Genomic DNA, 22333 nt, shown 5'->3' with positions numbered 1-22333 from the left:
AAGGCATTTTTTTGTAAAAAAAAAAAAAAAAAAAAAAATTAAACAAATTTAGAATGTATGAAAAAAAAAAAAACATCTGTGAACTAAAACATATAGAACAATATTAACTTAGCAAACACACAAGTTTTTATTCAAAAGAACACTACTTTTTTCTTTTTTCCTCTGGTCAACACAACCAGTCCCTTTTTTGTAGAGGGAGTGGTCACAACATGTACTACAATAGATAGTTCAACATACATGCACACATACAGTCATTGAATAACATAGTGAAGTATGTTCTCTTTTATTCACTTTTTTTTTTTTTTTTTAATAAGCTAAAATTTTGTTTGCTTTCATCGTTCTTATTCTCATGGATGAGAATGAGTAAAATGTGTATCTCATTGAGATTAGTGCACATTGCTACACAAGGCAATAATTCATTGTAATTTTCCATGTCATATGTAATTCCCCTTTTGTAATTTACCTTTGAAATAAAAAATTCTGCTTTTTGCTCGCTTCAATTGTTCCATTTTGTCCTAAACATTTCTCACAAAGGCATGGTTACAAAAAAAAAAAAAAAAAGGAAAATCTTTAGTGCAATAAAGTGAACTTCCCAAGTTTGCTGAATCATAAACCATTGAATTTCCAGTGCCTACCACTCCAGGTTTTTTTTTTCTTCTGTGCAATCAATTTGACTGTCACAATTAGCATTTGATATATGATAATTCTGCTTTTCTTTTTTTCATATATAAACGCTTCTTTTCCTCTCTCTTAATGTACACACCACATCTGCAAAGCAGAGACCAACAGACTCTCTAAGGAAAATGGCACATCAAGCTAGAGACCAAACAGACTTGCACTACACAGAAAGCCAAAAAACATAACATACAGCGTATCGTGCTGGCTATAGTTTTAATATGAGCAATGTAATATTTTTTTCACTTTTGTTTCCTCATGGGTACTCAGACCTATCTAAAATCACCTTAAGACAGTGTATTGATAAAACGATGTCGTTTTTACATATGGGGCATTAATATAGTGACTACAGTTAGCCAAATTTAGCTTTTTATGAATCCATTAATGACTTTGGACAACATGCTTACCATCCATATTTACCTGTACATCAGATACATTTTCCATATACATACTATACACAAATATGATCCCACCTGAAAATCAAGTACCATAAAACCCTGTTTTATTCACCAAGTCCAACCAGATTACTTAATGAAAATTATGTTAATTTGGAGATGAATATAACTCATATCTCAAATATATCTCAAACACTTTTTTTCCCTCCAAAAGCTGTTCTTTGGTATGGATTTCAAATTGCAATTCAATGAACACCTAGCCGGTTGGACGTGTGATCACACATGAACATGGCCTCAGATTGCACGTGGCCATCACCATACTCTTCCTATCAGCATTTAGTTTGCTTTTACCTGGAACAAAATGTGAAGAAAAAATGGAATGCTAAAATGGAATGCTAAAATATGCTAACTCTAAGGTGTGTTTGTAACCACATCAATAATACACAATTACAAAATGTCAAGTTTCTTTTTTCTTTTTTGGGAAATGCAGCAAGGCCTTTAAAAATCTTTCCGCACCTTAAAACCTAAGCCAAAAGACATAGGATTTTGGATATAAGGCAGATTACTCTCCCTTGTGTAATATTCACTTTTTAAAATGCAGATACAGCTTAAAAAAAATTATCCTCTTCATTACCCTTCTATTTAACAGTACATCAATATTATGGCCTATTATTATATCTCATTTTATATTTATTAGACACAACATAATTACTGAAAATGATGTGGCAGATGCCAGTCACTTTTATTGAGCACCTGTTAGCACCTACGTAAATCTTTTAATTTGACTGACAGTTAAGATATGCGAAAGTGATGGCAAAGTTCACTCGTGATGACGTAAATTAAGTGCACCTTTTAGCGACGAAACTTTCCAACATACTTGCAAAGTCAAACACAATGCATATGCAAGATGTTGAAAAACTCAGTGATTGACCATGCAAAATATTGCATTTTAGTTTCACATGACTTATGATTCATGGGAACAGGATAATACCTGCTACAAATTGTAAAATGTATGAAACTGGTATTATAATAATGAAAAAAAAAATTATGCACATTGAGGCCAACTGACTCAATGCCATAAGAAAAAAAATTGTAAACTATTGACAGAAATGTCAGGATGAGAAAACTACAATGAACTGGATTTATAACACAAACGTTCCTATAAATGAACACTTCAGGTCAGACTGGCACGTCCCACTGGCTGACTGATGTATCCAGTGTCTTGATGCAGTGGACAGATCACATTAAAAAAACATAAAGATGACAGTCATAAAAAAAACAACAAAAAAAACAAAACAATGAAAAGAAGCCATAAATAGTGACAAACAGCAACAACCACAACATAAACACAAAAGGAAACAATACTAACCCAACATTTCCACTGTTGGTTGGTCTTTGTTCTCCAACCAGTCAAATCCAGCAGAATTCACAGTGTCACTGCATATCTGCTGAAACAACGGGTCGTTCTTCAGCTCCTCCAGTGTGGCGTCTTCATATTGGTCCTGTTGCTGACTTGGATCAAACAAAAGATTGGGATCCAAAGTGTTCAGGTCATTGATGCTACCAGAAAGGTCAGAGGTTAAACGGATTTCGCTAGAAAAGTCTGATGCTACTGCACTGAGTTCTGATGCCACCTGCCCAACCAATTGTGAGCTGGGATTGAGGCCATCCTCCCCCAAAAGATCCTTGACAGTGCTGTTAAAGTCCAGTTGCTCCTGCTGCTGTTGTTCCTCATCTTGTTGTGAGGTTTGAGACAGCAACTGCTGCTGGCTGAGGTCTGGATCATGTTGTAGCTGCTGTTGGTCTTGTAGCTGCAGTCGTTGGTGTTGCAGTTGTAAATGTTGGTCGTGTAATTCTAACTGTTGGTCCTGGAGTTGCAATGGTGGTTCCTGAAGTTGCAACTGCTGATCTTGCAACAGTTGTTGATCATGTAATTCCAACTGTTGATCCTGTAGTTGAAGGTGCTGCTCTTGTTGTAGCCCAGAGCCTGATTGTGCTTGGTCATCACTAGAAAAAGTAATTGATTCATCTCCCGTGCTTATAAGGAAACCAGGCTTCTGGAAGTCAAACTGTGAAGGGCTTGAGCAGACAGAAAGCTGTTGACCATGATGGTTTGCGCCTTCTGGGAAGGCCTGTGTAGTCTCCAAGATCTGTGTCAGGTTCATCCGGGCTGTATACTTAGAGGGCATATTATTGACACCCAGCCCACGTACTGTATCATCCCCATCTGCATCCATTTTGCTGAGGAGCACACTTGTGATCTTGGCACTGTTACTCTGCTGTCCCTGTTGGCCAATCGGCAACATCTCAGACTGCATCATGATGCTTAGTGGTACTGACTGGCTCCTTTGGGCCATGCTGTTGGCAGTGACCACCGAATGACTGTTGGAAAGAATACTAAGAACCTCTGAGGTTATGGGAGAATTAAATGGTGAAAGAGCAGACCTTGGAGGAAGGTTGGTTTGCACAGATGTACCACTTAGATTGCGCTGACGAACAGCGGGGCTCACACTGCGACACCTAAAGGTTCCACCTCCATTCCCAGATGTACAAGCTGTAACTTTGTTTTCCAATGGTGCAGGCACAGCAAAACTCTCTTGCTTGTTCTCCACTGCCTGCTGTCCTTGTTGAACGGGAGACACCGTAGTTAATCGACCCAAATGCCCATCCTGGTGCCTGGACTGAGACTGAAAAGACTGCCCTGGTTTAGCAAATGCATGTGGTTTGCGAAAGGGGTCCTCCACCATGTCCTGATAGCTTGGAAGGATTCCAATGGCATTACTGTTTGAAACTGATGGGGAACCTGAAGTGCTATTATATCTATTATTGATCCAATCTAGCTTGGCCTTGTCTGGGTGAGTGGCCATTGGTCTCTGCATAGGCTTGACTGGACTACTAGACACTACACTGCCATCATGGTACCCTGGTATGTTGGAGTTAATAGGAGTAAATGCAAAAGGATTACGACATTCAACAGGACTTGGTGGGACACTACTGCTGCAGTTGGACAGTGGAGTGCTAATAGGTGTATGTCGACCACCTAAAATGCCTTCAACTGGGGTAATAGGTGCCACTCTACAGCAAGGACTTTCCCTGGTCAAGCTGTGGCCCCCAGGCAAAATTTCAGACGTAGGGGTTGGAGTCGGAGTTGGTGTTGGAGTTGGTGTGGGGGTGGGAGTATGCACTGGAGTGGTGCTACTATGTGCAGAGTGGTAGAACTGAGTACCAGTCTGGTGAGAGGAAAGGATGGTGCTTTGAGCTGACTGGCCTTGTAAGGGTATGTCAAGAGAACTAAGGTAAGGTTGTAGACTGCTATTCAGCTTCATTTGCTCCTCCATCTGCACTAACTCTTCAACTATACTATCTTGGGTCATGTCATCATCATTGAAGGGGAAATAGTCTATTGTGGCTTGAGCTCCATCAAAGTCAACAATGTCCTGCTGGAGAGTCAACTGAGCAGAAGCTTCAGGAGGCTGGGCAATTAATGACAAGTGGCTAGCATTTACCTGCTTTTGTTCTGCCTGTATTTGTTGAGAGTAGTCTTGTAATGAGCTCTTCAGCTCATTAACAGCAGATGCCTCCTGAGAAATGGCAATGGTAACTTGTTGCTGGCTCACAATTTGTTGCAATAAATTTTGATCAGACGATGTGCTATTACAAGAACCGATATCAGTAGGGCTTATTCCAGCAGAGATGGCTCTGTGTGTCATCTGCGAAGAGCTCTGGGAGTGTACTATAGTCTGAGAAGTGTGTCCAATGGGGATGTCAGAAAGTGCCAGGATTTGAGTCGGAAGAGAGTTTTGTTTGAGGGTGACTTTACATGGAGCACTCTCCGGTCTTGCAGGAGTACCTGGCCTTTGTATCCTCTTTGTGGCTATTACAAGACTAGGTCTAATACTGTTACTGGCATCCAAAGACTGCTGGGATATAAACACCCTCTTTACTGGGATAGCATGCGACTCCAAAACAGAAGCAGATCGCTTTCGAGGACTTTTCAAACCAAGACCAACATCTTTTGGTGACTGGCCAGTTGGGGATGCTGTATCACTGGATCGAATGTCAGCATTCTGATTCATAACAGTCAGATACAACGTACTCTCCTGATGATCACTGCTGTTATTGCTAATTGGGACAGCTGCCCCTATGATTGTACTTGGAGGTGTTGCAGAGTCACTTTTGGCTCTAGTAACTCTTTCAGGCACTGGGGATGCCTTGACAAGAAGAGAAGGTTCACTGGAAGCCCTATATTTAGTGGCCCTCTCGTTCTTCTGCCCAATATTGTTCCCTAGTGCAGTGCTCTGCTTTTCCGCACCAGCAGATGAGTTACTATCATTCACAGCTTCAGATGTTACCTTGATTTCACTAATGGAGCAAATGGAAACTGGGGTTGAGGCAAGGCGGCCAATTCGTCCAGCTCCAGATGAATGCAGAGTAACCGAGCTGCCGTTCTGAGCTTGCAGATTTTGATTAGACTCTTCCTGGGAAACTGTGCTACTGATACCAGCTGAAGCAGGTCTTAATGGTGTTGGAGTGTTGCTACCACCACTATTGTTATGCGTCAACGATATGGCGGTCATCTTGACGACATTAACTGAGCTGACGTGGGAAGTGGGCATTACTGTTTTTATAGGGCTGTTAGTAATAAGGAGTGTTGGCGGAGAACGAAGAGTTATGCCGCTTGTAGCAGAGGGTTTGGGGAGAATCTGGGCATATCTTTGTCTGGCTAGCCTGTCACCAACAGGACTTGCTGGAACGTTCTGCGGAGTTTTAGGAGACTGCTTAACAGGCTGGGCTACAACTTGGAAATTCACAGGTAAAACTTTTCCCTCTGTTGCCGCAACCGGACTCGGAGAAGTCATCAGTTGTCTATTCCTCTGCACCTAGAAACAAAAAACAAAACCCGAAAAACATTACTTATGACCACGCAGGCAATCAGATATTATTTTATATATAAAAATATACTGATTTTTTCAGCCCATGTACAACATCCAGGCATAACATTATGACATTATAACATAAAGACAGGTGAGTGAATAACACTATTATCTTATCATCATGGCACCCGTTAGTGGGTGGGATATATTAGGCAGCAAGTAAACAATTGAAACTGATATTTTTCCTACATGTTAATGTGTTAGAAGCAGGAAAAATCGGCAAGCATAAGGATTTGAGCAAATTTGACAAGGGCCAGATTATGATTTGACGAAGCCTCTCCAAAACTGCAGCTCTTTAGGGGTTTCCGGGTCTATATCTATCTATCTATAGTGGTCAGTATCTTTTAAAAGTGGTCCAAAGAAGGAACAGTGATGGAGTGGCGACAGGGTCATGGGCGGCCAAGGCTCACTAAAGCACATGGGGAGCGAAGGCTGGCCAGTGTTGTCAGATTCAACGAATGAGCTCCTGTAGTTAATGCTGTAAATGCTCGATGGGACAGGACTGTTTTAGGCAGCAAAAGGGGGACCAACACAATATTAGGCAGGTAGTCATAATGTTATGCCTGATCGGTGGCCATAAAGTTATGCCTGATCAATATTTATTTTGATGAACTGATCAACAACTTCCTAAAACAATATGGATATTCTGTGTAAAAGAAGATAAAAAAAGAGGGCATTTATTTATATATATTTTAAAATAATTTTACCCAATATTTAACAATTATATAATTTTATAATTTGTTTATATAATCAATAATAAAAACATTTTAAAGATGATTACCGTAATAGGACTTGGTACTGCAGCCACCACAATGCCTATTGCAGGCTGTGAGGACAGCAAAGCTGGACTTCCAGATGTGATACTACACCCAGGGCCTGGTGTGCCAGGTTCAGCTCTTCTGGCCTGAGATTCACCTGGCAATGGAGAAGTAAGTTTCTGTTCTTGCTGTTTCTTTTGAATCTTTCGCTGTAGCTGCTGCTTGGTGTCAACAGAGGGTGAAGGGAGAGTCTTCATTTGGGGCTGGAAGGAGTTGGTGTCACCAGTTGGCACAAACGCAGAGGCCGGGGTCGGTGTTTTAACGCCTAGTGAGATCCAAAAAGGATATGAAAATGCATCAATATCACACAAAATGCAGAAATATCACATGTATCTAGCTGTGGTTCATCAGAGGCATGAGTTGTCCTTGCCTGTTGGGGTTCCAGTCATAACAGTTAGTGCAGCCATGGATTTAGTGCCAATGTAGTGGCTGTTGAGAAGAAAACGCGCTAAATCCTCCACGCTGTCAAACTGGCGGCTCAGAACTTTTTGTGCCCATTCACACACTAAACCACAGGCTGCAGAACGCATCTCATCTTCAGCACTTGGTGACTGACCGGTTGGCTCCAACAGCTCACACTGAGAAAAACAAGAGATTGAACATTTTAACAGCTGATTTTGATTTTGCAGGTTTTTCTGTCAACAATGAGATGGAATCAAAAAGTTCATAGACCGGGTTTCAAACTCGAAATTAGGCGTGAAACTGGACAAATCTGCCACACAGACGTTTGGCATGTTTCTGCAAGTTTACGGCGATACTGCAATGAGTCGTTCAAGGTGTTTTTGAGTGGCATGTGCGCTTCAAGAGCAGAAGAACATAAGTGAAAGACGAGAGATCAGGAAGAACTTCAACGAGCTTAACCCCCAAATGATACTGGACTAATTGTAAGTTTGATCCATTTGGCTTTAGATGGCTTATTTTTATATTATTTATCATTACAAAGTGATGTGCATATTCAAGTCAGAGGTAAGCAGTACCTGTTTTTTTTTTTAGCTTCCAAAGATAATAGTAATAGTAAGTTTAACTTTTCTTTGGCTTATGTCTTTTTCTGGAATATGAAGAAAACAGCAGTTTTTATTTTGTTTTAGATACAAGCAAAATTTCTCACACTTCGCCTGTCTGGCTGTACACAGGTTATATACAATTATTTTATTTTTTGGACTCCACAATTCCTGTTTTGGTAAAGAAGCCGCTCTTTTTCTATGATCTGTCCGATTAACACTTACCCCATCTCCTGTTTTATGCAAGTCCAAGTTGGGCAAAGATGGCATATGCACAAAAGCCTTTTTCCTCAGTCCACTATAACAGTATGTGAGAAGCTGTTAAGTGTCAACGTAAAACTGTTTTTGATTAAACATCTGGAGACAACATAAATACACATTAGACAGCAAAAGTATTTCTGGACTTCCAAGGCTGAAAAAGGATATTTAGATTTTCCTCGCATTCCAAGGCGACGTGCTTTCATATTTGGAAAAACATTTTTCATGATCTTCCCAAAATCAGCAGCACTTAGAGGGTGGTAGCCAAGATTGTCACAATAGCTCCTGTTAAGCAATTTACAAAAAAGAAAGTTAAACACAAATCAAACAAGATGTCTCACAATTACCAATAAATAAAACTGACAAGTTTATTGGTAACCACAAAGTGGATCAAAGTGATGGATTTTTTTGTGACGCAATACTACACAATTGGGGTTGTCAATTGGCACAAACGTAGCCCAGCAGATTTTTTTTTTGATGGACTGAGTAAAGCACTTGAAATATAATGAGGGGAAATTTACCAAAAAATACAAAACAATAAAAACCCTGTAATAGTCATCTAGTTCTCAAAACATGATTCCTGTGGTTTCTTTTGCAGATCCTCTGTTGAGGTTGATTGCAGCTAATCACATACGTTTGTGCAAATTACTGAAATAAAAGCAGCTCACTGAACCAGAGAATGGCTAAAAGGCTAAAGATTTTAACTTTAATTTTAAAATAAAAAATAAAAAAAAAGATGAAGATTTTTCATTGACACTTTCTGCCTGAATTGGTTTAGAGAGTGGCATTGTCAAAAAAAAAAAAGATAAAAGACGGAGCTGAAAGAGTTGAACATGCTGCAATTTAGATTGGGAGTGATGAGCATGGACAGGATATCTGATTTTATAAGAGGGACCTCTCAGGTAGGACGTTTTGGGGAGAAAGTGAGAGAGGCGTGACTGAGATGTTTGGTCATATACAGAGGAGGGAAGTGGGGTATATAGGTAGAAGAATGCTGAGGATTAAGCTGCCAGGCAGGAGGAAAACAGGAAGGTCAGGGAGGAGGTTTAAGGATGTGGTGAGAGAAAAAGAGGAATATGGAGATGATCCGCTGTGGTGGTCACTAACGGGAGCAGCCAAAAGTAGAGACTGTGTGTGCATGTTACACTCCTGTATGTTTAAATACAAGATACACCATCTACATGCATTTCTTTTTTAAACAAAATGTCAACTGTTTGTTTCAATACTATTTCCATAACTGCTTTTTCCTCACAATTTTTGGCCCAAGTAATGTGAGAAAAATCAATTTACACTTACTTGTACTCATCATACACCTCTTGTTTTGGCAGTGAGGTCTCTGGATGCTCCTCTAAGTGATTCCGAATCCAATTGAAAGCGTACATCTGTTGGGTCCGACTTGATGACATGGAATTCTGGTCACTAGAAGAGAAATAGGGAGAATCCAGTACTTCCAAATGCTGTATTACAGATTTGTCTCTGCTTGCAGGTCTTGATTATGTTTTTTTTTTTTCTAGTTTGTTTTTAACTCAGCTTGTTTTAAACAAAAGTTGTAAAATTTTTGTACCATGTTGCAGGACTCGTAGACCCCCTCTGATTTTCAGTCCTATTGGACATCATGGTGAGAATTAGGGATTGCAGTGATGAATAGATATGGGGAAACAAATGACAAAACACAAGATGCTGGGTATTGCAGTGGCAAAAACTTTGCAAAATATTGTTCTTAGTGGCATGTTAAACTCATGAAGATTCATAATGGAGAAAGCTTATGAATGGCATGTGGAAAAACTACAGAAATAATATCGCTACATACACGATGAATGGTATTCTGAATATATGTGCGCACACAAACAAGCATAACAAACAGCGACGATAAACACTTCGTGTGCACAATAAAAGACAATGACCATAAGATGCATACTAAACAGAAAAGGGGAAATGAATGATAAAAATGTAGTGTAATGAGACTATTTTGCCAACCGCAATCTGATCCTTATTTCAAGCATTTCGAGAACATACCTTTTGTCATTACCGCTGCTGGGACCAGAAGGCAACTTAAGGTAGAGGTAGAGTTTTTCAATGTCTGTAAACTTCTCAACATCTTGCTGTAGGAGAAAAAAACAGGAAGAGATGCATAGATGAACAAAAAGAGCTTCTCTTTCTTAAATTCTATTTAAAGCAAAAGTTTGTTGACACTTGACCATAAAATGTCCATATGCGTTATGAACTTTCACATTTAGTATTCATTTGCTGTTATAATAACCTTTACCCTTCTGGGAGGATGTTCTACTAGATTTTGAAGTGTTCTTGTGAAAGATTTGGCATCATTTAGCCAAAGGTATTCAATATGGTTGGGGTCACAGTTCTAGAGCAAGCCACTGAATATCTTCCCCACCATCCCATGTACACAATATCTTCACATAGCTACTTTTTTATTGTACAGGAGCACTGTCATGCTGGAACAGGTTTGCACCCCTAGTTTAAATGAAGGAAAAATGCAATGCTACCGTATCCAAAACCATTCTGTACAATTGTGCACCTCCATATTTGTGTCTATATCGTATAGCTGTCCCTGTTGGCTCTTTGCTAGCAAAACCTACACATTAAATATTGTTAAGATATAATTTTTTTCTATTCTATTCTATTTACTCATTTATTTCAATTCTCTTATGTCTTTTTAGACTGATGAGTAAAATTTTAACAATGTCCTGTTATAGTAGGAGCTAATTCTTCTTTCAAAGCAAAACAATTAGATTTATCCAAAACAAATCTTACCTAAATATACAGTATCTTACAAAAGTGAGTACACACCTTACATGTCAACAATCCTTTTAGTATATCTTCTAATGAGACAATACTATAGAAATGAAAATTTTAATTGTAATCAATGTGCAGCTTGTACAGCAGTACAGATTTACTGTCCTCTGAAAATAACTCAACATACAGCCATTATTGTCAAAACAGCTGTAAAAGTGATCACAGCTGTAGGTCGCTTAGCCATGCAAATCCATATGTCTTATTCGTCATGTTCATGTTTTTGTCTGCTTGACAGGACCATATAAATTTGTGTATCTTGTATTAGAGCAGATCAAATTTGATGCTTGGAGTACAATTCTCTCATACTGACCACTGGATGTTCAACATTGCACCTCATGGTTAATACTCTCTGAGGATTTTAAAATTAGAATTGTTGCTTTCCACAAAGATGGCCGAGGCTATAAGAAGATCGGAAACACCCTGACACTGATTTACAGTACAGTGGCCAGGATCATACAGCGGTTTTCCAAGACGGAACAGGCCAAGGGTCCATCAAAGAAACTGAGTCCTCGTGTTGTGCATCAGTTGCAGAAGCTGTTTCAAAAAACAGACACATGAGTGCTGCAGCATTGCTTTAGAGGTTGAAAAAGGTCAGTGCTCACACCATACGCCACACACTGGAACAAGTCAGTTTGCATGGCCGTCGCCCCAGAAGGAGACTCTTTTGAAGCTGGCTTCCAAGAAAATCCTCAAACAGTTTGCTGAAGAAAACCTGTCCAAGAGCATGAATTACTGGACCCATGTCCTGCTATCTGATGAGACTAAGATAAACTTGCATTTGGCTTAGATGGTGTTCAGTGTGTGTGGTGACGGCCAGGTGAGGAGAACCAAGAAAATTGTGTCTTGCCCACAATCAAGCATTGTGGTGGTACCATCATGGTCTGGGCTGCATGAGAGCTGCTGGTACTGGAGAGCCCCGGACATGAGGGAAACATGGATTCCAACATGTAATGTTACTTTCTGAAGCAGAAAATTATGCCATTCCTTCGGAAACTAGGGCGAGCGGCAGTTTTCCAACATAATACCGACCACAAACCCAATGCCAAGATGACACCTGCCTTGCTGAAGACGAAGGTGATCAAGTGGCCAAGTGTGTCTCCAGACCTGAACCCATTGAGCACTATTGGGGTGGAAGGTGGAGAAGCGCCATGTGTCTAAAATCCAGCAGCTCCGTGATGTCATTATAGAGGAGTGGAAGAGGATCCCAGCAACAGCCTGTGCAGCTCTGGTGAATTCCATGCGCAGGAGGATTAAGGCAGTGCTAGATAACAATGGTGCTAACACAAAATATTTACACTTTGAACACAGTTTTAACATGTTCACTTAGGATGTATTTACTTTTGATTCCAAGTTATTTAAGGACAGTAAATCTGTACTGCTATACAAACGGCACATTGATTTCTCCAATGTTTATTTTTATACTAATGTCCCTTGAGAACATATAATAAAATGGTTGCTGAAATGTGAGTCGTGTACTCACTTTAGTGAGATACTGTTCAGCACAGCATCACTTGTAAGCAAATTCCACTTGAATCCATTATATCGTTCAGCTTTTGAAGGTTTTAACATTACATATAATTAGTATAGATTTTAGTGCTATGATCTCAGCATCTAAGGCTGGAAATCAAACAAAAAAAAGAAAAATACGGAAGTTGAGATTATCTAAGAAGTTTCACATTTACATATCCAAAGGAAGAGACGACATAATCGAGTGGTAGAGAATTCAAATGTACCGGTATCCAACATAAACAAATCCTGAGCTGCTGTGTGCCAGTTGCCATGTCAATGCTGGACCGAGCTCCACCTACCCTCGCGTCTACTGGCTGTTGCAAATGATTTCATTTCAGCTCTTCCATTCGTCTCTATGTTGCTAGGGGAAACCACCACCCGTGAATGGGCCGAGAATTGTCCAACCAATGGGCAGTAAATAAAAAAATAAAAAAAAATCATAAACAACTGACTAGCCTAGTCAACTACCTATTTGAAAGGACTGATGGGTGAATAATTTGCTTCCTTCATTACTGCAGCCTTAGCAGTAGGCTTCCATGGCATCATCGGAACAATGAAGCTGAATGAAGAACATGCCAGGCAGATTTATGATCTGCCTTTATATTAATTTGACAGATTGGAACACACCCTTTTTTTATAGCCACTGAAAGGGCAATTATACATCCATTATTCTGAGGTGATCTTTGTGAAACTTGGCGTGAAAAGATTGCATGACACAAAGACACTCTTATGATATGAATGCAGATGTGTGGCCATAGGTTGTACGTATATCAAATCACTGCAGGTTGTTTATTTGATAACTAATATAGTAATCTGAGGATATTTTTACATGTTTTTTTTTTTTCTTGTCAAGATAGATGTGTGTTGTTGTTTGACAGTTACTGGTTAAGTCAAACAGTAGCATACTTGCATATGTACTTTGCGTACTAGCCAACAATATCGCAAGGAGGCTCTTAAAACAGCTTAACCTGCTATAACTCACAATGTTTGTCACAGTTTCTATCTTTTGATTAGGGCCACTCTGTGCAACTGGGGATGGTTTTACAACAACTGCCTGTAGATCCATGAAATTACAGAGTAACACAGGAGCTTTGAGGTGGATTTAAACTCTATTTAATGTCAACAGTCTGCTACACTGACTCAGTACTACAGTTTGCATTTGATCATCACTGCACACCTCAGCAACGTTTAGCTGTAATAAATTGACATTCAGCGCCCCCCAGATGAGGATGGGTTCCCTCTTGAGTCTGGTTCCTCTTGAGGTTTCTTCCTTGTGTGATATCTCAACAAGTTATTCCTTGCCACAGTCACCACCGGCTCGCTCATTAGAAACAAACTTACTGATAAAGATAATCTTATTCATTTTTTCTTACCACATTATCTGTTAAAAAGCTGCTTTGAGACAATGTCCATTGTTATAAGTGCTATATAAATAAAAAATTAATTAAATTGAATTCAGTCCACATTTACTGCTGTTATAATAAACTCCATTCTTCTGGGAAGATGCCCCACTAGATTTTGGAGTGTGCCTGTGGAGATTTGTAAAGTCAGGTACTGACTTAGTAAATTAGTAATGAGTAAAGTCAGGTACTAAGGTACTAAATTAGTACTAAGTAAAGTCAGGTACTGACGTAGGGTACGAAGGTCTAAGGTGCAGTCAGTGTTCATCCCATTTCATCCCAAAGGTGTTCAGTAGGGTTGAGGTTGGAGCTCTATAGCAGGCCACTCAAGATTTTTCACTCATGTAGACCATATTTTCATGGAGATGGCTTTGTACACTGGAGCATTGTCATGCAGGAACAGGTTTGGGTCTTCTCGTTCAGGTGAAGGGAAATGTTTAATGCTACCACATCCAAAGACATCCTACACAATTGTATGCCTCCACTTTTGTGATAAAAGTTTGAAAGAAGCACATATGGCTGGATATGACAGGTTTCCCAATACTTTTGCCCATATAGTCATTATTTAAACAAGCATTTTAATCCGTTTTTGTGTCAGAGTGACATAAAATAATTCTAGATATTTTTTTTTATTATAATTATTCTGTATTTTGTTTCTCCTTACATACCAAAGTGAAGCACATTCTCATTGGCCCGTTGATGACTATTCATTTTATTCATTTTCTCCCGCTTATCCGTAATTCGGGTCGCGGGGGCAGCAGTCTAAGCAGGCCCCCGCCTTCGACTGCTGCCCAATCCTCACAGCACCGTCCCTTACGGTCCCTCCTGCAGGTGGTGAGCCCACGGAAAGGCGGCCCCACGTCACTCCAACGTCACGGACCTTGATATTTTCCTCGTAAGGGACCCCCGGAGCATAGAGGGTTAAGGGCCTTGCTCAAGGGCCCAAGAGTGGCAGCTTGCCGATACCGGGGCTTGAACCCCAGACCTTCCGATCGGCAACTCCGCGCCTTAACTGCTGGAGCCACCACTCCCCCTCGTTGATGACTACATGATTATAATTAGAATTAATAGAGTAATAACACAAATATTTATGTATTAGTTTTATTAATAAGAAATGTAATGGGTAAGGTGCGAACAAAGCATGTGAGAATGCTTGGGTGGTCAGTGTGATGTGGGGAAGCAGTACAATATGCTTTAGTTTCTCTAGCAGAAAGTTAGCATCAGTGTTTATTAAGGGTTAATCCTTCCTGCTTAAACAAGTTTTAGGATTGTACAGAATTAAAATTATGTTTTTTCTATTACCATTAGGACGGTTGTACAATCAGCACCAGGATTACTGACCCCCTTGTAATGATAAGTAATAGGCGTTACTCATTGATTGTATTGTCAAATCGGATTGTAAAGCTCGTGTTTAGAGTGCTTGCAAGCCTGAGAATAAAATTTTAACAAACTAAAAACGTTCACATGTCTGTAAAGGAAATTTGAGAGAAAATAGGAAAAGCTGAGGTAGAGATACTGGAATTGTTTTTTATTTTTTTATTTTTTATTTTTATTTTTAGAATAAAATAGGCACAAACAGGTTCAAAATCAAATAATAATCATAATAATCATAAAAATCAATTAATGAACAGTTTTAACAAAGAAACAATGCTCCAAAAGGTTTGTCTTTCGCAATTCTTAGTTTTTATTAAAGGTATCATGTAGGCGTTTATAGTCAGGTATGGAACAGTGTTTTGTTAAAGGTCCTGATCAAGTGAACTGATGCAGTTTTTGTGAACCCTGTTTATAGCTGGGTTTTAATAAATTTTAGCACTCAAAAGCTCAGATTGAAGCAAAGTCAAATTTAATTACAGATTTATTTATAAATAAAAACAGTGTTCTGGCCTGAGCTGGACGAAGAGTAGAATGAGCACTTATCCATCTGAGGATGAAGACTAATACACTGATACAGATTTACAACCGTGCTTCTTAATTTGAATTTACAAACTATGAGTATGTGTATGTGTAAACTACACAACCTACACTACAATACAATGCTATTTTTTTTTTATTGTTAATAGTGATACTACTCTTTTGTCTATAATTTTGAGCCTGCAAGATGCTGTGTTTTCATCGCCTCGAATCCACTGACCCAGCTGAAATGGTAGATGACATCTGCTCAAGTTAGAGGGAAATTCAGCATCAGGTTTTACTCTAAAAAGCGCAGATGGCTTAAACACCACCTTGTAAAATTTAGTCTGTGAAATAATAAACATCATCAAACTTTTTTTCCATCCATGGAATTGTTGGGAAAGGAAAAAAGTGTGCGTGAAAACACACACAACTTTAAATGCACAGAATAATCATCTATCTGCCCTAGAATTAATGAATTAGACCAGAGTGAGATTATGCTAGAGTCTACATTAATGCTCAGTCTAAATGAAGACTGAGTATACTTTAACCCTGAGTCAGATTATGCCACAGTCTACATTGAGGCTGAATTTAAATGAAGACATAGTCTAAATTGAGGCTCAGTCTAAATTAAGACAGAGTCTACATTGAGGCTCAATCTAAATGGAGACAGAGTCTAAATTGAAGCTCATTCTAAATTAAGACAGAGTCTACATTAACCCTAAATCAGATTATGCCAGAGTCTACATTGAGGCTCAATCTAAATAAAGACAGAGTCTACATTGAGGTTCAATCTAAATAAAGACAAAGTCTACATTAGAACAGAGTCTACATTGAGGCTCAGTCTAAATTAGAAAAGAGTCTACATTAGGGCTCAATCTGAATGAAGACAGAGTCTACATTGAGGCTCAATCTAAATAAAGACAAAGTCTACATTAGAACAGAGTCTACATTAAAGCTCAATCTGAATGAAGACAAAGTCTACATTGAGGCTCAGTCTAAATTAAGACAAAGTCTACATTGAGGCTCAGTCTAAATTAAGACAAAGTCGACATTGAGGCTCAGTCTAAATTAAGACAAAGTCGACATTGAGGCTCAGTCTAAATTAAGACAAAGTCGACATTGAGGCTCAGTCTAAATTAAGACAAAGTCGACATTGAGGCTCAGTCTAAATTAAGACAGTCTACATTGAGGCTGAATCTAAATTAAGACAGAGTCAACATTGAAGCTGAATCTAAATGAAGACAGAGTCTCCAATGAGGCTTAGTCTATATTAAGACAGAGTCTACATTGAGGCTCAGTCTAAATTAAGGCAGATTCTACATTGGACCTCAGTTTAAATTGAGTCAGATCTTACAATAATTCTGAGCCAGACTAGATTCAGAGTCTACATTAAGTCTCAGTCTGAATTAAGACAGATTCTACATTGGACCTTAGTCTAAATTAAGTCAGAGCTTACATTAATTCTAAGTCTAAATTAAAGCAGAATCTACATTGTGCCAGGGGCTACATTTAATCTCAGTCTTGATAAAGTCCGAGCCTACATTCATTCTGATTCTAAACCAAGACAGAGTCTACATTCAGCCTCAGTCTACATTTAATTAAAATACACTTGATACATAAAATTTGCGATAAAAATTAGTACACAAAAATAAATTAAACAGAGTTTTTCCAGACAACCACTTGCCTTCGAAACTGGATTAGTAGAAACAGGTACACTTTTTGTACAAAATTTTATAAAAACATTCAGTCAGTTATTCTAAGCATCTCTGTGAACCTGCTACAGCTCTTCTGGAGACTTTTGATTACACTTGTTTGGATAGTAGTCCCTGACAGCCTTTATTATGTGTTTTTTTGTACCTAAGACTATTATGCACTATATAGTCAAAGGTTTGTGGACACTTGACAGTTAAACCCATACGTCATGCTGAGCATCTGATTATAGATGTTATACTATCTACGTCATCCTATTAGTCTACTTTTTACATTTACGCCATTTGGAAGACGCCCTCGTCAAAAGGGCTTACAATTATATATATTTATAATTGAGCAGTGAAGGGTAAAGGGTCAAAGGTTCAGCAGTGGGATTTGAACTCATGACATTCCAAACAGAAGTCCAAAATATTATCCACTGACGTCTCTACTCCACATTATGCCGGAGTATGTTTGAGTCGGGTTTATATCTCCTTTTAGTCTCCGTGCGCCAGTGTCACACTTCTATGTGGTCTGAAAACGTCTGTAAAATTATGTGGAACACCAGAATTACTCATTTAACTGTAGCCCACCAATTTACAACACAAAAGAACCTCCATGAAACCCTTTGTGTCAATTTCAGGGCCTAATAATAACATCCTGAAACAGTAGGTCTGAACCTGTCATTGATTTCAATATGCTTTCTTTAAAAAGCCATGGCAATAGAGTATTAGGCGTTTTTGATAGTAAAACTTCATAATTATTTAAATGCCAGCATTCATTAAAGCTTTGGGAAACCACTCTGTAGACAAATGACTCAGAAGGTATCAGTTTCTATGTGAAGCAACATTCAGAGAAAACGTTCTGTACCTAGTTTAGAAAACAGAATCGCTAAACATCAAACATACATATTTCAGTTGTAGTCATCTAGATGCATGATGATTCAACTCTAAAGAAAAAGAAATAACAACTTATTAAATATTGAACTGATTATAGGAGTTACATACCAAAATGCTGTCCACTTTTGATTGTACAGATTTGCTGAAAAACAAAAGGTCACAAAATGGTCATTAAGAGTGAATTTGTAATAAACCGACTTTAGTTGTAAAGCTGTGAGTTAACGTTGGTTTAATTCTGACTAAAAATGTTGGTCAACGGTAAACGTCTACGTCAACGCATTTCTGCTGATGTGCTATAAAATGTGTGATGAAATATTCTCATTGTGTTCCCCATTGTGGTTTATGACTATAATTACATGGTAACACAGAGAGCAGACACAGCTGGATATACAGTTATGACTCATTTACAATACAGTGAAAACGTCTGAGGTGTATGTAAAAAAAAATGCTATTAAAAAAAAAAAAGAATTCATTCAAAAATACAAAAACAATAAACAAGAAAAAAAAATGTTTTGTAAGAACATTGCTAAGCATCACATTGAGCCTGCTACACTTTTAATGGAGAGTAACAATCACACCTGATAGACTTACTTAGGTTTATATACCTGCAAACAGTCTATTATACACTATACGGCCAAAAGTTTGTGGACACCCAACAGTCAAACCCATACATCCTTGTTGAATATAATATCCATTCATTCATTCATTCATTCATTCATTTTCTCCCGCTTATCCGTAATTCAGGTTGCGGGGGCAGCAGTCTAAGCAGGCCCCCGCCTTCGACTGCTGCCCAATCCTCACAGCACCATCCCTTACGGTCCCTCCTGCAGGTGGTGAGCCCACGGGAAGGCGGCCCCATGTCACTCCGACGTCACGGACCTTGATATTTCCCTCGTAAGGGACCCCCAGAGCATAGAGGGTTAAGGGCCTTGCTCAAGGGCCCAAGAGTGGCAGCTTGGCGATACCGGGGCTTGAACCCCAGACCTTCCGATCGGCAACCCAGCGCCTTAACCACTGAAGCCACCACTCCCCTATAATATCCATATGTCATCTTATTTTGTATGTATATATGCTATGGAGATTTGTGGTCCAGAGCATTAGTAACACTAGACACCTGTGTTCCAGTTTATCCCAAAGTTGCATCGAGTTTTTTTTGTACATATGAAATCTTATTGCTACAACCACACAAAAAGCATTGTTAAGAATTGTGTGATAATTGAGTTTGGCAAAAAAAGACTCACATATTAAAAATGGCTGCAAAACCATTTCATTTGTAATAACACAAATCTTCTATACTGTATTGGTCGGTGCTGCAGTGTCACTAAGTATACTGTCTCACTGGTTTATGTTGTATTTTGGGCACTAAATATAAAGGTTTATACAGTGTCCTTGGACCTGAGGGAACATTGTTTCGTCCTGTCCTGTATATCAGGGGTCGTCTGCTACCGGGCTGCATACCTGTACTCAGCGGCTGTGAGTCATTTTGTACTGGGCTACATAGAAAGAACAAAAACCTTTTAATACATGTTATTGATTTACGCATAAAAACGACCACTTCCGCCTATGCCAAATTTCCAGCAGTTTTCTTCTATGTATCAATAAAATAAGCTCACGCTGATTCTGCATTATGATTAGTTAAATAACATTTTCATTACATATGTAATAACATGCATATGCATTTTTATTACATATGTAATATGTACAAACTTGCACAATGCAAACGTGCACAATGCAAGAATGCAAAAGACAAATAAGCACCCTTTGGAAAAATATGTTGCCAGTGCATATTTGCAATATATACTGTATACAGTACATATAAGGTTATATGAATGCATGCAATTCGATTACATAGTGTAATAACATGCATATGCATTTTCATTACATATGTAATATGTATAAACCTAGATAGATAGATAGATAGATAGATAGATAGATAGATAGATAGATAGATAACTTGTCTTGACATCACATGAATGTGGTGACCTGGTGTCCAAATACTATTGCCAGAATGTGCATTAACGTTCAAACGTTCACAATGCAAGAATGCAAAAGACAAATAAGCACCCTTTGGAAAAATGTTTTGCCAGACATTAAAAAGTGCATATTTGCAATATATACTGTATACAGTACATAAAAGCTTATATGAACGCATGCCATTTGATTACATAGTTAATAACTAACCATATGAATGCAGGCCGAACTGCTTGAATAGCAGAAATATGGGCTATATAACGGCCAATAATAAAGCTCTAAATGCATGTATTTTGTAGCTGCTGATGCTGATGGTTTATTATAGCGTAATATATCGCTGTGTTTTTGCAGGTTGAAGGCGCGTGCTCGCGCGTCCCCGTTTCCAACCGCTACAAGGCTCGGGGAAGCTAGCGGGAGCTGCAAAAGACTACACACCAAATTAATAAAATGATATTTATTATAATATAATGACGTATGTTTTTATTTTGCATTGGGAGAAAGAGAGAGAGAGAGAGAGAGAGAGGTGTGGAGACGGGGTGAATGGATCGCTAGGGCGCTGAATGTGGTGTCAACATGTTTAAGGTGAGAGACTAGCGCGCTAATCCGGCTAAGCCGTAGCTAGGCTAAACCCGAGGAGCAAAAACGGACGAGGCTTCGTCGTCTCACCAGATCGAGTTCTTGATCTTGTCGTATTGCAGCGCGGTGGCCTCGGCGCCCTGCAGCCCGGACAGCGCGCCGGGGAGACACGTCGGACCGGACAGAGCACCCTGCTGCAGCGGACCCGGCTGCTGCTGCTGCTGTTGTTGATCATCGGCCATCACGATTAGATTGTTGCAGGGAGGAGGAGGTGGTGATGGTGGTGGTGGAGGAGGTGTTAGGGGTAGTAGTGGTGGAGGAGAAGGAGGAGAAGGGGATACCAGCTTTAACATGAAGGCCTCATCGGAGACCTCCAGCGAGATACCCGCGATCCGAGCAGCACACTCCGCGGCCGTTTCGTCCGAAATCAGGCTTTTCTTGCACGGAAGGAGCGTCTCATGACCCGGATGCTTGGCTTGTTTTTCACCCCCCCCCCAAAAAAAAAAAGCATAAAGAGCTAACGAGGAAAGAAAACCAACGGAAACAAAGAGTAAGAGAGAGAGCGGAAATTCGAATGAAAAATATATAGAAATAAATAAATAATAAAAAAAAGGCGACTGTTTCCCCTGCAGCACAACAGCACGGCGGCTGCCGCCACGGACGGTGCTGCTGCTGCTGCGGCCAGGCGGAGGGGCTGCGCATGCGCACTGCGGCCGGGAGGGCATTTCGTGTTTTAGCTTTTCCATGTTTCCCCCATTTTTTTTTCTCTCGCTTTAAAGCATATAATAAACAAAGCCATAATCTGGTGTTTTATTTATTTATTTATAGCATTTCCAGAACACCCTGGACCTGTATCAGCATCCATATTAACGTGTTATAATATGTACTGCAAATAATAGTCTTTAGCACACTGCTTCCTAGAGAGGTCACGTAACAAATCGAGACAACCATTGATAATATTTCATATTTAATGTTTAAAATACATGATATACAAAAACCAGGCTGGTACAGGATACAAAATGGCAGCATAATTATGAATCTTGTTGTTTGAGTGATTTTCCCTACATGTGCTATAGAATTTTTAGCAGGTAGGGATGAATGAGAGAATGACAGCTACTCAGCAGATTACATGCATTCTAGGAATGAATGTCTGTGCCGAATCATTGTATAGGAAAACAAATAATCTTGACTAAAAACACGACCACAATAGTGTTCTACAGAAATGAGTAGTCGACTATGGTTGTTGTTGTGATGCTCTACACGACCGCTAGTGGGAGACATAATTCTAATTCTTCCATGAATTGCACTGATCAGGACAGAATGGTAAAGGTAAAGGGGTAAATGGGCTTTTAATTGATCACACACATATATGTTACAGTAAAAATATTTCTTCACATATCCCAGCAATGTTAGGAAGCTGGGGTCAAAGAGCATGGTCAGCCATGATACAGTGCTCCTGGAGCATGAAGGGTTAATTGCCTTGCTGAAGTGCCCAGAAGTG

The 22333-nt window shown here is 39.4% G+C and overlaps 1 protein-coding gene across 1 annotated transcript; it reads right to left on the bottom strand.

Moving 5' to 3' along the window:
* Nucleotides 1-1532: 1532 nt before the first annotated feature.
* Nucleotides 1533-21573, bottom strand: rfx7b (regulatory factor X7b). Its single transcript, XM_083546099.1, has 10 exons — nt 20923-21573; nt 18394-18427; nt 10098-10183; nt 9646-9684; nt 9378-9500; nt 8250-8366; nt 8049-8133; nt 7193-7400; nt 6786-7087; nt 1533-5950 (listed from the first exon to the last, which is right to left on the bottom strand). The coding sequence occupies exons 1-10, from the start codon at nt 21555-21557 to the stop codon at nt 2435-2437; spliced, it is 5145 nt and encodes a 1714-aa protein (XP_083402225.1). The 5' UTR covers nt 21558-21573; the 3' UTR covers nt 1533-2434.
* Nucleotides 21574-22333: the final 760 nt, after the last annotated feature.

Source organism: Silurus aristotelis (genome assembly GCF_946808225.1).
Source record: "Silurus aristotelis genome assembly, chromosome: 7".
Classification (NCBI taxonomy): domain Eukaryota; kingdom Metazoa; phylum Chordata; class Actinopteri; order Siluriformes; family Siluridae; genus Silurus; species Silurus aristotelis.
The sequence above is the reverse complement of the archived record's forward strand: the minus strand, read 5'-3'. Positions and strand labels throughout refer to the sequence as shown.